Here is a 16,773-nt window from a genome sequence, read left to right as displayed (position 1 = left end):
TTGTGTGCACCAGTTGAAAGCCTGTTATGTTCTGCTGTATTCTACAGAGAGAAGTGTTTTCTCAAAGAAGATTAGCTGAACAATAAGTGATAGTCACTATTGTTCTAGAGTTCATTGTATATAGAGCACATTGTGTATGATTTAATATGCAACTAGATTTCACCATTTAGAATGGAGTGCCGTGGAGCACACATATTGTGTTGTTTTGTACCCTCTTCTGTTCTGCTATATTTTATTTTATTACAATCTATTCTATATAGATATGTTCTGTGTTATTCTATCCTATTCTACTCTATTCTGTTATGTTCTATTATACTCGTTTATATTTTATTCCATTCTATTCTACTCTATTATGTTCTGTTTGTTTAATTCTGCTCAAGTGCATTGTCTTGGATTATATTATGGGATGCAACTAACAATGTAAATGTTTTCATGATTAATCTATTATTTATTATCCCAATGACTGGACTAATTGCTCAGCCTATGAAGTGTCTGAAAATAGTGAAAAGATGCTCATCACAGTTTCCAAGATATGAAGTGCTATCTTCATATAGCTTGTTTGTTCAGACCGAGAGTCCAAGCCCACATATATTCAAGATGTTCATTTTACAACAAGCAAATCCTCACATTTTTAAACTGGCGTATGTTTATCACTTTTGCTTGATAAATGACTCATAATGAATTATCAAAGATTTACATTTAATCAATGTGTTGTTTCTGCACTAGCTCTATTGAATTAATTTCTATTATATCTGACAAAGAGAATTAAACACTATCATGGCTCCCATCCCTCAGTTTGTGATGAGCCCCTGTGATATTGTGAGATTAGACATCAGGCAGGAAAGGCTCACATTTCATCATATTTCACTGGAGCAACATCTGGTTGAGGTCTGAGCTGATTACTGGAACATCTGGATGGGCTGACCGTCCGCCCTGTCAGCACACACAGATTATGAATTATTTTGAGCCACATTTCCTGCAGTCAACTGCTATTGTAGACATGTACCTCTGCTTATAAGCTCACACATTTTCAATTGTTATTACCTGAAAGTAGCACAGAATACATATATACAGAAAGGAAAAGGAGATAGGGAATAAAGAGAAGAGAAGACGAAATCAGAACATAAAACAAAGACTATAAAAGAAAGAACAAAAGTAGGACGTAGCTTTTTTTTCTCCCTTTCTGTCCTCTTTTCAATTCCCTGTTTATTTGTTGTTGGCTTGATGAGAAACAGCCTCAGAATCACAAAGAAGAAACAAATGACACAGTCTTAGTAACAGGGGTTTGTTTATCAGGGGGAGGCTGGTTCTTGTACTGTAAGCTCTAAAGGAATGAGAGCAGAGAGAAACAGAAGTGAGTAAAAACATGCAAACATAAAGGGAAAGAATAAAAAGTCTTTTGGGGTTTTATGAAAAGAAACTCACTGCTTCAAAGTGTGTATGTCAAAGACGAAAGAGCAAGGAGATGGGGAAAGTTTACGTTGCTGTCTGTTTGTGTCCTTGATGATTCCTTGAATTCATAGGTTGGAGTTTTAGTCTCGACTCAAACACACAATTTTGTCAACGTAGCGTACACACGCAGACATGCAACCATAGTAATACTAACTATCAGAGAGATACAGAAAGAGGTAAGGGCTGATTAGCGTTTAATATTTTATTCGTCACATGCACACCACAGTGAAAATCAAAGTGACAAGCATTACAAAATACAAAAAGAAACGCTGTGATATTCACTTATTAAGACAACACAACCAGAATATACAGTATACAACATATTTACTGAACTGGAGGAGTTGAAAATACACAAATAAGTGAATGATAAAATAAATAGCTTTAAAATAGCTTCCTTAATTCACAGAACAGACGCTGATGTCTGTCTTAGCTGTTCAGGCCTTCAACAAGGCTTGTTTTCAAGCTACACAGTAGCAGAGAGTTGGTCTACTCGTGTAGCTACATGTAACGCACACAGAGGGCTTATAGCCTACTCTTTGGCAAGTCCAGTCATATACACTAACTAACTCATCAGAGAGCTCCACTGCTCATCTGTTCAAGCTGTGAACTTCAGCAGGTATGTCAGGTACAAGCACAAACAGCTGCAAACACAATTGAGCTGATTTGCTGGTATTGAACCAAATCCGCCACAAAGGATGTGTTTCGTTTCTGACCCTCTCTTGGTCTCTGTCTCTGTGAACAGGTTCTTACATGTTCGTGGACGTCTCACAGTATGATGTCGGGGAGAAGGCCAGGTTTCAGCTGCCGGTCATGAAGGAGAATGACACTCACTGCATCGACTTCAACTATCTCCTCACCAGCCCTGACGGCTCCAGCCCCGGCACCCTCAACGTCCTAGTGAAGGTAATGAGAATATATTTATTCATACAAATTATTTATTTAGCGTAAAAGCAGAACAGAAGTTATCTCAAGAGACTTTTCATATATAGCAGATCTCGACCGTACTGAGCAACCTTGAGCAGAACCGGCCTCTGGGTGGGCGGCCATCTGCCTCGACCGGGTGGGTTGAAAGAGAAGGAGAGAGAGATAGAGAGAGAGATGCACAAGAAAAACAATAATAGCATATCAGCTACAATAATATAACTACTAATACTACTACTACTACTACTAATAGCAGCAGTGGATGTAATAGAATGATACTAATTATAGCCGTAATAGTAGCAGTAATAATCAATCCGTGGATACCATGGATACCTGCGACACGAAAAGACTCTGGGGAAGGAGTCAAGTTGTTAACATAAATGGGACATGGATGCAATCAGATGGAGAGGAGAGGGGAGCTCAATGTATCACAGGAAGTCTCCCAGCAGTCTCTATGCCTATAGCATAAATAGGGGCTGGTCCTTGGCAAGTCTGAGCCACCCCTAAATATCAAAAAGGCTGAAACCAACGCTGAAACTGTGAGCTGGTTCCACAGGAGCTGAGCTTGAAAGCTGAAGGCTTTAGACTCCAGGAACCACAAGTAGCCCTTGCATTCTGGGAGCGCAGTGCTCTCGAAGGGTAATAGGGTATTATGAGCTTTTTAAAACACATTGGTGCCTGGCTGTTTAGGCCTTTGTAGATGAGGATTCTTGATGGTGCCAGTGCAAAGAAGCTAATATGGGAAAATAATATCTCTTCCTAGTTGTTGTCAGTACTCATGCTGCAGCTCTAGATCCACTTTAGAGTCTTCAGGGACTTATTGGAGCAGCCTGATGATAAATGATTGCAATAATCTAATACTATACCACATATACAAATATAACAGAGATACAGTAGTGTATTTGTCTTAACTGACTGCGACCGATTGTACTGGTTCAATTTATATGGTGTTATCTTTCCAGTAACAACCTGCCTATACCTTTTGTAATGTCAAGACATTAACATTAAAACTCTAAACAGATGAGATCATCTGAACGCCTTTACTAGCCTCTACATAGTAGTTCACACTGTGTTGGGTAAGGGTTGACTTCATGAGACACAAACTGGATTGCAGTATTTCTTCTTAGAAAACACAAGGTTCTTTTTCTCTGTAAAACAACCCTGGATGAGATCAAGTGCAGAGTTAAAGCTTTCTGTTTGTCACAATGGCAGATGGTGAACAGAGCCTCTTAGCTTAAAACAAAACAAAACAGAATTTATGGGAAATGTGGTCTTGGTTTTGTGGAATACAACCACCAAGTAATGCAGCTAGCATGCCATAGAGGCTGCTGTCTGCCTTGCCCTTTACCGTGAGTTCATGTAACGTTGCCTAGCTAAGCTTTAATAATTATTCTTACAATAAAATACTGACTTTTAAAATTAGCAAACATGCACTTCAAACACACTAAGTGTCTTTGTGTTTAGATTGAGATGTTACTCTGTTGGACATTCATCAAAGTACTAAGTGTGATGGATAGAGTAGAGCCGTGCAGTGCCATGCAGTGGTGTACACACACTTTATGATGCAATAATCCACACTTTTCACAACACTCCTGTCTTCTCTTTCCTCTCTGCTCATTTTAAGTGTGTGGAAGAGGTTAGAATACACTTTAACTGAAGATTGCCATTTTACTGGTTCTGTCTTTCCCTGGTTGTGAGCAGCAGGGGAGTATTATGAGCCGGAGGACTGCCCTCCAATCTGATGACACAAAGTCAAACCCACTTCTACTATTACTACAAACATCTTCCTTGCTGAAGTTCCTGCCAGCCTAGAAGTGGTGGTGGTGGTGTAGCTGACCTTGACCCCTGACCTTATTTTCATGAGAATATGACTAACAGTATATTATTATTAATGCCATTGTTAAAATGTTTTTGTGGAATTAAATACATCTAATGGGAAGGAGACCTCTCTTAGGGCATCAGCAAATGTGAAGGATTGTATGTTATGTATGTCTTATATTGTGTTCTGTGTTGTTTCTAGGTAAACAAGGGTCCCTTGGCCAACCCTATATGGAACGTAACGTCCTACACTGGTAAAGACCGACTCCGAGCATCACTCAAACTCTCATTTCATAACTTATCCTGACACTTGTTCTGATTTCATCCCCATGTGTTGAATATTGTCTCTCAGGCAAAGACTGGCTGAGAGCCGAACTCGCCGTCTCCACCTTTTGGCCGAATCAATATCAGGTAAAGACATTTATAACAACCAACGGCTGTGTTGCATGGTTCCTTTATCATGTAAATGTTTCTTTATTTCCACTTATGTCCATGTGAATACACACAGACACACACACACACACACACACACACACACACACACACACACACACACACACACACACACACACACACACACACACACACATGCTGGGGGGTAGGCAGCTGATTTATTTGTGTTGACTGAGGCTCAGGAGGTGACGATTAGGCGAGAAAGACACTGAAAGAAATTAGGTGTGTGTGTGCGGGCATGGGTGTGTCGCCTTGTTGGATATTGATATCATTGACAGTGTTGTTGTATCTTTTTGTTTTAAAGAATACCTGACTGACATTATAAGATGCACAGGGTCAGACATTATTGCCATACCATAAGGAAACGTGTGCTTTAATTCTATGGCTCTTCATCTCTCTCTTAATATAGTACCCCAAGTCAGCATGATATCTGTGTGTGTGTGTGTGTGTGTGTGTGTGTGTGTGTGTGTGTGTGTGTGTGTGTGTGTGTGTGTGTGTGTGTGTTGGCTGGTGTTGACAGATGTGTGCACGTTGAGGGGTAGCTTGTCTCCGAATGTCCTAGCAGGCATACACACACACACTGATCATGTTAACACACTCAGCCGGGGGACCCTGTAACATTACTGCAAGGCGAAGTGTGAAAGCATCCTCCAAATGGCCCATCTGGAGCCCAGTCCCCCTCAGTGACTATGGGAGGAGATCACCAGCATGAAACTCGTGTGTCAACATGTTTTAATTGAACATAATCATCCCGGTTTGCTGAGGCTTATGTAGGTTTTTCAGGCTATGAAACTGGTTATTGGATTTGAGGTTATGAAGCTATTTATTCATGTTGGAACATGTTTCCGTGTTAGCACTTTAGCTTGAGTTGTAATGAGACTGGTTTCACCAGGGTAAGCGTAGGCACATGCAGACGCATGTAGACACGCACACACATGCACACAATAATTAATGAACAAACAAAAGGCACACCCATGCAACACTATTGAGACCTTGTATTTGCAGTTTTGTCTTTATTTCAGGTTTATTTTGTATAAAAACTGGCTTTCAGATGATGATTGTGTTCCTCGACTATCACTAGACTGCCATACAACCTTTGAGTTGATTTAATTGATTAGTTGATTGACAGAAAACTAATTGACAACTATATAAAATGTAGTATGTTTTTCCGGGAAGTGCAGTGTCCAGTGTAAAGTTGTTCAAATGAGCGCTTCTCGAGAAAACTGCATCCAGAAATACTGGAGGCCAAGCAATAGGCACTGCACTGGTGTTAGTACATGTATATTTATATGTAATATGTAGATATGTAACATCTTGGGTTTTGACTGTTGGTCAGACAATACAAGACTTTTAAAGTTGCTATCTTGGACTAAAGGAAACGGGAACCTACATTTTTCTTTTTTAATTGACAAAATGTTGACTCAATAATGAAATTCATCATTATTTGCAGTCGTTCACTTTTTTTAATCACGAATTTTAGGAATTGTGGCACTGGTATTGCTTTTGTTCCCATCACTATTAGAAACTCACTGCTCTTCTTTTCCTTCATTACTTCAAGCTTTGGGTCATTTTTGTAGAACTTTCTCACGTGGATATAAACATGATAATGAAGTAGTAACAATTATGTGTTTTATAGAGGTTTCCCTAAACCTAGATGAGAGGATTCAAACTATAACATGGAGTGGAAAATACTTCTTGTCTGCGGATGTAAACATTGTTGATTCAGTGGCCATGTATGCATGCATCAAAATGGCATATGCCATTAGTTGATAAGAGGATGTTCGCTATCGTCCCATCCTACTCTGGAGTGATGATCTGTCAGTCAGCCTTCAGCAGATCTGAGTTGTTTTCCCATGTGAGAACTTGTAAACCCGAGCTATCAGTAATCCTTCCACACGCTGATGCAACCAGTCAGGCGGCGAGTCCTGCATGATCGAAATACCATCTCCTCAGAGGTGACCATACATCGGGCCCATGAATCACAGAATGCAAAGGGTCTCATGGCTGATGATTCAATTCTGCAAAGACACAAAATGAGCAAATTAATTCCATCCAGGCTGCCGTGACCTGATGCTTTGTGAAGGCCATTTGAAATCCACATGTACATGAAGGTTAACAGGTCAATAGACTCGGACTTGACGGCTGTGAAACCCGATTCAGAGACCTGGAAGACTCGTGACTAACGTCTAATTAGCTTGTGTCTTGGACTCAAGAGCCTCAGACTTGATTTGACACATCATGGGATTTTATTTTTTTACTCGTCTCAAAAATAATCTCTGGTTTTTAATGATGAACATGAAACTTTGTATAAAAAGTGAACTTTTCAGATTCAAAAGATTGGCTTTTTGCACGTGCACACAAAGGAGAAGCCATGAGGTCATGTTATGACTGCCAAGACAAACGTGGTTATAATAACAAGCAACGACTCGACAGCAGACTGGGGAAGCAGGCAGACAGGAAAGCCAGTTTTCAGACAGTCAGAGATGAAGGTATTAAAAGTCAACTGATGTCTCTCTGCTTTGCTCCGCAGTGAGCTATGAGTGAAAGATGATAGGGTAGAGAGACAAGATAGATTGGTAGGGGAGGGAGACAGAGAGGGGGAGAGTATGACAAGCAGGGGATGATAATCTATGGGTAAACAGTTCACGGCAGATTTCCTTTTACAGGTGATGAATGACAACAACTGCTCACCTCCTCACTCTCTTTCTCCCTCTGCCTCCCTTTTTCATCGCGACCTCCTCTCCTCTGTTCATTACAGCGCACCTCTCTGAGCAAACACAGTTAGAAAACAGAGACGACGAGTTGAGGGGAGAGAAAAAAAGGGTTTTTGAAAGAGATGGTGATGGAAGGAATAAAGAGCAAAGGAAGTTGGAGGGCTAACATATGGACAAGGAGGAGGGAGGGAGTAAGAGATAAGTGAGGATGAGGAGAGAAGTTATCAGACCGTGGGGTGATGGAATGAGATGGTGGTAAATGGAAGCACCTGTTGAATGCAGCATTGCTGTAACACTCTACTTGAATTATGGAATTTAGAGAAGCGGGTTAGCATTGGACACAACAACCAGGAAGCGTTCAGCTGCTTTTCTCTTGTTTTCTATTCCTTCTCATGTTTTTGTGTGCTAAAATAAAGTTAATGGATGGGTAGGAAAAGCAATAGATACACTCCATCCTTTCAATCTCTCGGTTTCATTACTTTTTTTTGGGAGACATTTTATGTAATTATTGCGATCCAACAGGAAGTATCTCATTTATCCTTCCTGACTTGTTGGCCTGAATGTATAAAGCCAGCAGCAGTCTGGGTGGCAGCTTTGTATTTATCCAATTTAGTGCTCATTATCGGGAGCTGTCAGTGACTTTCTATCTATACTGTGAAAACGCACATTGGATTCCTGACTTTGACTGCAAATTGAAATGGCAATAGTCTTTCTATGGAGCCAGAATGCATCTAAAACGTTGCAGCTTCTGACTTGGTAACAAGAGGTTTGATGGTTGATTATGCCTGTGATATGCAAGCAGAGCGTTTGTTGGTTACCGGCATTTAAGTTTCAGTTTTCTCCTTCAACGGCTTTTCCAATGTTTCTGCTGTGGTTGTATTTTGTATTTTGTTTATTTGTACATGTATGTGCTCTAAGGTGTTCTATTAACAGGCTAATAGTCCGAATGACTAGATATTCTAATAATCTTTTCTGAGTTTCAATTTAATAAACCTTTTTTTCATCTAAAACAATGAAAAAATAGGTAAAATTAAAAACAGAATTTAATTTTATGCTTTCATTTCTTTCAAATGTTTTAATCTATATTTCATATTTATTTTGTCCCTACTTTAGTTTATTTTTTTGGTTTGTGCTCGGATCTTAATCTCGATTAAATAATAGCAAGTTTAAATATGATATATAATAGCGATGGTAATGGAGACAGTAATGGCTAAATCTCTCTCTCTCTCTCTCACTCTCTCTCTCTATCTCTCTCTTCTCAGGTCATATTTGAAGCAGAGGTTTCGGACAGCAAAGTCGGCTTCATCGCCATTGACGACATTCAGGTTCTCAGCTACCCGTGCGGTGAGTCATTAGCATGCCAGCAATTAGTCCTAGTTCGCTGAATAGAGGCTGATAGCTTTGGCCACTAATTAGACTGTACCTGGGATGGTTTCTGTTGCACTTGAATGGGTAGATAAGTGGGAAGGTGACACTGGAGAGGAGCGATGCGGGGAGAGGGGAAAGACGAGTCGTAGAGAAAAATTAGAGAAGTAAAAAGGGAGAGAGAGAGATTGTGAGAGTGAGAAACGGAGAGAAAAAGGGAATAGGAGAGAGTGAAGCGGGAAATGAGACAGTTTTAGGGCAATCATAGAGAGAGAAGATTCTGACCACTCAGCACTTTCTCTCTCTTTAACCCACGCACACACACACACACACACACACCCACACGCACACACATAGTGAACAGTAGCTGTCTTGTCTCATACTGACAGGAAAGAGATGAGGGCTGCAATCCATTTTAAATTCTTGCTTCGTCTCAAGTCGTCTTCTCTCCTTCGCTTGAGTGTTTCCTTACTTCCAGAGGCCAGAAAAGAGACATGACGACAGACTGCTCCTGTTAACAGAAGGGTCTGTTAATCTAGAGCCATAGGCAGGTTCCTGGAGGGTCCCCTGTGTTCGGAAAGGAAACAACTCATTTTGGTCATCTGTCTTGAAGCGGCACTGAAATCTCTGAGGACAGTTTTGTTTCCTAATAGATTCTATTGATTAAAAGTCACAAAGATAAACTGTCTTGCACCGTCCTCTTGTACAGTTTGTGAGGTCCTGGTATCACCATTGTCCATGCACCTGTCAGAAGTTGGCAATGTGTTTTCTGACAAAAATTCCTGGACGTTCATTTTGTCAATGAAGTGACCTGGAATATGAGAAAAGCGTAAAAAGAAAAGCCGCAGTCTTTCAAAGGCAGAGGAGCAGAGCTCCTAATGGGAAGGAGCCATTTGTACTTAGTCTCCACAGTGGAAGCATTCATTCTCACAGCTGCATGTCTGGACACAGGTTTGTGTGTGTGTGCGTGTGCGTTTGCATGAATGCATGCGTGCAAGCCAGTGTGAGTGTGTTTTCATTCACCATAGTAGCTGCTATCTATGATTGCAATTACCTCCCCAGAATAAGAATATCATAGCTGAACTGCATCTTCAGGGTCTAAAAGAAGGTTTATTTCATATCTTAGCAAGGTTGTTAAGAATTGGGAGCTATACGAATTATATATAGTGCATGTGCCATTGATGTTACCTCCCAGCACTCTTTTTCATTTGGCGGCAGTAAAATCTAATCTCAGTAATCATGAACATATTCCTTAGGGTTAGAAAATGTCCTGAAATGTATATGTGTATATGTTTGTGATAACCTGACCGGTTTGTATCTGTAACTCCCTCTGGGTCTTTCACCTCGTCTCCACTTTTAACAGAAAAATACGATTAAACCAAAGACATTTTTAAATATAAATACAAACTGTATAACCTTGGTGTAAACTCTATTTAATGTGTTTGACCTCATTTGTTCTGCAGATAAATCCCCTCATTTTCTGCGTCTTGGGGACGTGGAGGTGAACTCCGGACAAAATGCTACATTTCAGTGTATTGCTACAGGACGAGACACATCGAACAATAAACTCTGGCTACAGGTACAGCTATAAAACATGCATGCACACACACACACACACACACACACACACACACACACCCACACACACACACACACACACACACACACACACACACACACACACACACAGCGACCCCAGGCCATAGCAGCTAACATGATTAAGAGTTTAATAGCTGCTGATTTCATTATGGCTCTATTGGAGCCATGACCTTCAAACCTGCTGTCAGTGAGGCAGAGGAGAGGTGTGAGTACTGCATATGTGTGTGTGCGTGTGTGTTTGCATCTGGACATGTGTGGTCCAGTGCTACCTTGTGACCTTGAGCAAGGCATTTAACCCTTTAGCGGCCCTCGGCACCACCTGATTTCTGTCTGTGTTTTGTCTGTGGTTCAGAGGAAAAATGGAGAAGATATTCCTGTGGCTCTGACGAAGAACATCAACCACAGACGGTTTGCCGCCTCCTTCCACCTCAAAGAAGTCACTAATCAGGATCAAGATCTGTACCGCTGCGTCACTCAATCAGCTCGCGGCTCCGGAGTGTCAAACTTTGCGGGTCTTATCGTAAGAGGTGAGGATTTAAAACATATTTTTTTATTGTTTTGTTATTCCTTTAATACATGTGTTTTCTTTTGTTTTCTCTGATATAATATTTGATATCTCAGCTTTAGTAGATATCTTTAGGTGGAAAGTGGAAAGTACGGGGGCCTCAGTATGATTGGTTATTGGTTGGTATGTTTGCTAACCCCCCCTTCCTTAGTTACTGTTGCTTTGTGCGTCAAGCTTTTCGATCTCGCTCTGAAAGTAATGTAGTTTTCAATGATAATGGTGGCAGATTTACCACTCAGCCCTTTTAGTACTAATTGGCTCTTGACGTCAGAAGCGGTAGACGACAGCAGGCTAAAGCAGCTGCATTGTTCGTTGATGGCACTGAAGAGCAAGTAGAATTATAAGTATAATTTGGTAAAATGTAAGATGAGTCTTATTTCATTTTAACACTGTTTGATATTTTAGCTTAAATTAGGACAAGACACAGGTTAGGTAATTTATCTGCATTTTTGCTCGTATATTTTTTACGTATATCCAAACATGATCATTACTGAGCTTTCGTCATTGTTTGGGGTGTATTAGCTGAAAAAAGGAAACAAAATATACAACATTCGCTGCTACCCACGCAGAAAAAAACGTTTTTAAAATCAGGACTAATCGATGTAACGCTATCTCCAGTAATTGTTTACTATAGTAGTGTCTCCCCTAATTCCAATAAATAGCAGGACAAATTCACAAATTGTTAGCATAAATTCGGATTGCGTCCAGGACCGGCTACCACACAGTGGTTCATGTTGAATGCACCATCGTGTACGTAACCTTTATGTAACCAATGTAGTTATTTAATGATACTTACGTTAAACCTGGGAGGTAAACACTAGGCCAGTGATTCTCAACCTTTGGTAACTTGAGGTACGCTTTTGATTGTTCGCCCCTAAATAAATGAGAACCCCCCCACAACACGATTAAAAAAGGAGAAACAATAACTGGACTGTTGGTGTCATGCCACGATCAGCTGTAAGCTAGGCTACTGAGCTAGTAGGCAGTCATACTAACGTTTACAGTTTACGTTAAATGAGACAAACACATTGTTTAATCCATTCTTTACGGTTTTGCTCTTCTGTCTTTCACTTTGGAAAGGCAAAAAAGAGAACAGTGTTTCAGAATTTTGAGAACTCCAAAGCCAGACACACCCTTTGTGCTTACTGTAGTTAGAGTTGCTAAGCTAATATTAGCAATAACTGTAAAGCAGATTGGTTTAGCGTATGGTCAATTATCTATTATATATGGTTATATAGTTGACTCATATATACAGACATGCATATTGTTACGGCTAACTTTGCATTGTGCTTATATTTTGGAATGTCAAATGTCTTTCCAATCACATGTGCATTCACTGTGTCTGACTGATGAAATGTAAGGTATGAACACAATATGGACTAATGAGGAGAGTTTCTGTGTGAGTATATTTAGATGTGTGTGTTTGTGTGTGTGTGTGTGTGTGTGTGTGTGTGTGTGTGTGTGTGTTGTATGCTTGTGTGTGTGTGGGTGTAGTATCCTTGTGTGGGTGTGAATCAGCTGCATTAGTGTCTATGTGCACACGTGTGTGTGTGTGTGTGTGAATGGAAACTGTGTGTGCTCCAGCTGTCATGTGCAGCTGACATGTGGTTAATAAGGTGTCACCAATGTGTGTTTGAGATGGGATGCTTTATTCATTCACATCCAATAGCTTACATATTCAATTCATCTCCCACGGAGAGAGACAGTGGAGGAGGGCAGAGAGAGGGTGAAGGCGAAAGAGATTCAGAAAGAATGATAAGGAAGTGACAGAAAGGAGGAGGTTCGGGGGAGGAGGGAGACAGAGAAGAAGCATAAAGTCGTGATGGTGAAAAAAAAGTTAAATGTAAATAGTCTGCTCATTATCTCACGAATATCCATTTCAGAATCAGGAATATGTCTGAATATGTAAACAGCTGAGCAGAGTTATGTTTATTATTCTGCATAAGAGATAAGAGCAGACGAGAAAGAGATGAGAAATCAAAACAGAAACGAGCACCATGAATATTAACTTTCGTTGGTGTGGCTCCGATAATGGAGCTCTTACACTGTCCAGTTTAGCGATTCAACTCTCTGTGTTGCTTGAGCAGGACACTAGCACGGCCACTGGGCTTACAACCCCCACTGGCAAGGTTTTCTCTTTGGTCAATGAAAATATGGTGGTTTTTGAAGACACACTTTTTCTTTGCTGATTTAGGAAGAATACATAAGTGGCTATTTTTTATTAATCATGAACATCTTTTTGAAAGTGGGAAGGCGAAGAGGAGAGAGATGAGGGATCCTTCCACACAGCAGGATACATGTATCTACATATATGAAAATAGATTCAGGTTCAATAAGACACATTGAGTGACACACGTTTCATAGCCAGGCATCCGCTTGAAAACCGTCCGCTTCATCAATCTGGGAAAACATGCTTTTCAAGCTCTGAGGGATATTGACGATTATGAATATTGATCTAGATTCTGGTTGTTAGAAAGATATCACAATTAAAGAACGAGGACTGCGTGTATGAATGTGGAAGGAGAGGAGCCTCATGTTTATTTATTAGAAATATCAGATAGGAGATGAGAGCCAGAGAAAAATCAAAGGAACAGGGAATATGTTTATTTCCCTTATTGAAAGTATGCGCGTTGGAAATTTGAAGTTCCTGCAGGACATTGACGACCATGAATATGGACGGAGTTAAGATGCATTATTAATGTTTTTGCTCTGAATATTCTGCTTAAATATTTATTTATTGTGAAATTGAAGAGAGGAAGATGAGGGATGATTACTAGAGGAATCATGTATCTGTTACAAATCTGATAAACAGGAAATGGAAGAAGGAAAGATAGGAAAGTGCCAAATCAGGACTTGTGTATATAATAATAATGTTTGACAATAACCCAGGTTTTTTTTTCAAAGCCTGAAAGTGGTCTGTTGGGTGAGGTGCAGCTATGCACAGGCCTAGTCTATTGATATTTATAATATGTAGATGACAGAGATGTGCCGTTACCTCTGTATGTGCTGGAGCTGTCAAGATCAGAGAAAAGAAGCACATTTTGTTGCAGCAGAGGTGCATCATGGGGACATGAGAGGTGTGACATGGGATTCCCAGATTATTCGTGGCTCGTATGTTTTTCGTTCTTCCTTACAGATATGACGGTTTCTTTATTAATTAAACTGCTGATTATTTCTCCATTGATTTATTTATCTTAGTCAACAAAATGTCAGACAAATGCCCAAAGCACAAGGCGACATCTGCAAATTGCTTTTGTCTTCCGACATAGATATTCAGGATACACTTCATAAGGGCGGCTGTGGCTCATGAGTAGAGTCGTCATCCTGCAACCGCAAGGTATCCGGTTCGATCGATATAATAACTCTGCATTAATTAATTAAATAAATAATACAAAAGTCTGATTAGGAACAATTTAGAACAGATTCAATACCATCTGTTGTTATTCTTCAGTTTCCCAGATATAACATGCTTTTAAGATTTCATTATCTTCACGAAATGGAGCTCAGAATAACCATATTGTGAGGTTTTCATCAGGAGAACTCATTCCTCCTTTTCATCGGATGATACATACATTTCACAAAAGCAGTAAATGGTCCCCAAACCTTTTCAAACATGTTTGATGGGAAAAGTTTTACTGTCGTTGTACAGTTCATGAACAGTTAATTGTTGTGTGTGTGTGTGTGTGTGAGAGAGACAAAGAAGTATGAAAGAGTCTGACTGTGTGTGTGTCTGTGTTTGTGTGTGTGTCACTAGTGGTTTGGTCAGAGCCGAACTCTAATAAAGCCTTGCCCTCTGGTTCCTACGGTGACAGAGCGCATCATCGTGCCAGCTCGTATCAAACTCACACACACACACACACACACACACACACACACACACACACACACACACACACACACACACACACACACACACACACACACACACACACCATGCCAGCTTGCATTACACACAACCCATGGCCTAAAAAGCTCCTGCAATATTATTGTCGCACACAAACATGTATCAGACTTAAGAGGACACACCACTGACTTGAATACGTACAACTGTCTTAAATCTGTAATAGTCCACTTCTAAAATGCCCGTTTCTCCTTTTTAACCTATCACACACACGCACACACACACACGCACTCACGCTCACTCTAAGTAATAGTGACAGGTGAAGCTTTAGGCGATATGGAACGATAGAAAAAGCTACTACCACTGTTGGCTGTCGATACGGCTGAAACACACACTCACAACACACTCGTACACACACCCCTCTCGTGTTCTGGAGGTCAGATGTCCGCCAGTGAGCTCCACGGTGATGTCAGCAGCAGTTTGTGAATACTAAACTTTATTGACAAGGTTGCTGACGATGGACAACAGAGAAGAACATGCCTAGTGGGCGCCATTCACCAACAAAATATTTGTCTCTCCTCTCCTTTCTTTCTGTCTCTCTCTCTTGTTTGTTCACTACATCATGAATCTTAAATCAGAGACTCTACCAAACCCTCCACCAATGCCTCTAGGGTTGTTTTTAATTATACTATCAGTAAAGAGAGTGAGTGGCAGTGAAAACAAATTAATCACGCAGACGGGTTAGGTCAGAAAACAACACACATTTGAAGTTTTCCCAATGTTGATTTGTTTTGTTATTAACATTTCCATTTGACCCACAAAAATGAGAAATGATGAGAGGGTTCGCACATGTGATTAATAATAAAAAAAGATGGTGACAACAAACCCATTGCAAAACAACACCATTGATGATTTGTTAGAATTTTTTAGGTCAACTGTACAAATGACAAGTGAAGGAAAAAAAAAAAAAAAGAAGAGGAAGAAAATCAAAAGCATGAACCCGTTCCAGCTTTTGTTTTTCTCCGGAGTCCCATAATGACCCACTTACATTCCTTACTGTTTCATTTGATGTGTATTATTTATCTTTAAGACATCCAATAGGTTTTTGAGTAACACACAAACAGGCATTTGAGTTAACACACAGGCTGCAAGCAGGCAGACCGAATGTTTTGAATGCTCGGATACATTTATCTTTGAGATTTTGCTTTACTTCTTTGTTTGTTAATCATCAAGTTGTTGACTTTGTTTATTTGATGGCGTTGCAAGATGACATGTTGTTGACGTTGTCGGTTTTCTAAAGTCAGTTCAACATTCATTATCTGGATTCAACTCTGTCTGCATATGTGTTTGTGTGTGTGTGTGCGTGTGTGTGTGTGTGTGTGTGTGTATCTGTGTATCTTCACTTGCATGTGCTGTCAAACTGCAGTGTTTCATCTGTTGCTAAAAAGACACTTCCCAGCCTGCACCTCTCTGACAGACATATTCAACACACACAAATGCAAACACAAACAAATACAAAGAGAAAAAGAGCTGACAGCAATGCAAAATATAGATATTAAAGGAACAACATGCACAGTAGCACACATGTACGCACATCATTTTAGATAATACTTAGTTTGATATGATATGATTGAAGCTGGATTGCAAAAAATCCCATTTTCCCCTATCTTTATACTGATAGCCTGGTGGTGTGTTTGAGAATGTGGCTGGGAGAGATAAAGGTCGTATGATTCACTGTAAGAGTGAGATAGACCTGTGTGCGTGTGTGTGCGTGCGTGTGTGTGCGTGTGCGTGCGTGTGTGTGTGTGTGTGTGTGTGTGTGTTTGTGTGGATAGGTGGTGATTAATTCATCTGTTGATCTGTGTGTGTTTGTGTCAAGTAGATAAATCTTTGATGCTGCGTGTTTTATGGTTGTGTGTGTGTGTGTGTTGTGCTTTCGGCTTGTCAATCATAGATGCGTGACAGTGAGCTCTGATCTAAATGGCTGGCCCTGAACCATCAAACATCCATCACATTAACATGCAAGTACAAACACACAGTTTTTA

General features: G+C 40.3%; 1 protein-coding gene across 4 annotated transcripts in view; it reads left to right on the top strand.

Annotated features, from left to right (window-relative positions):
- ptprk (protein tyrosine phosphatase receptor type K) overlaps window positions 1–16,773 on the top strand; it is a gene marked incomplete at its 5' end in the record, with an annotated part of 104,832 nt that overhangs the window by 45,568 nt on the left and 42,491 nt on the right. For all 4 annotated transcript variants that reach the window (XM_079215268.1, XM_079215267.1, XM_079215270.1 and 1 more), the window contains 6 exons: window positions 2,195–2,355; window positions 4,394–4,445; window positions 4,544–4,602; window positions 8,621–8,702; window positions 10,187–10,302; window positions 10,675–10,849. In XM_079215268.1, the coding sequence (XP_079071394.1) occupies window positions 2,195–2,355; window positions 4,394–4,445; window positions 4,544–4,602; window positions 8,621–8,702; window positions 10,187–10,302; window positions 10,675–10,849 (645 nt within the window). The remainder of the gene's footprint in view (window positions 1–2,194; window positions 2,356–4,393; window positions 4,446–4,543; window positions 4,603–8,620; window positions 8,703–10,186; window positions 10,303–10,674; window positions 10,850–16,773) is intronic.

Source organism: Taurulus bubalis (assembly GCF_910589615.1).
Source record: "Taurulus bubalis genome assembly, chromosome: 3".
NCBI lineage: Eukaryota > Metazoa > Chordata > Actinopteri > Perciformes > Cottidae > Taurulus > Taurulus bubalis.
This window is presented reverse-complemented; position numbering and strand designations above follow the sequence as displayed.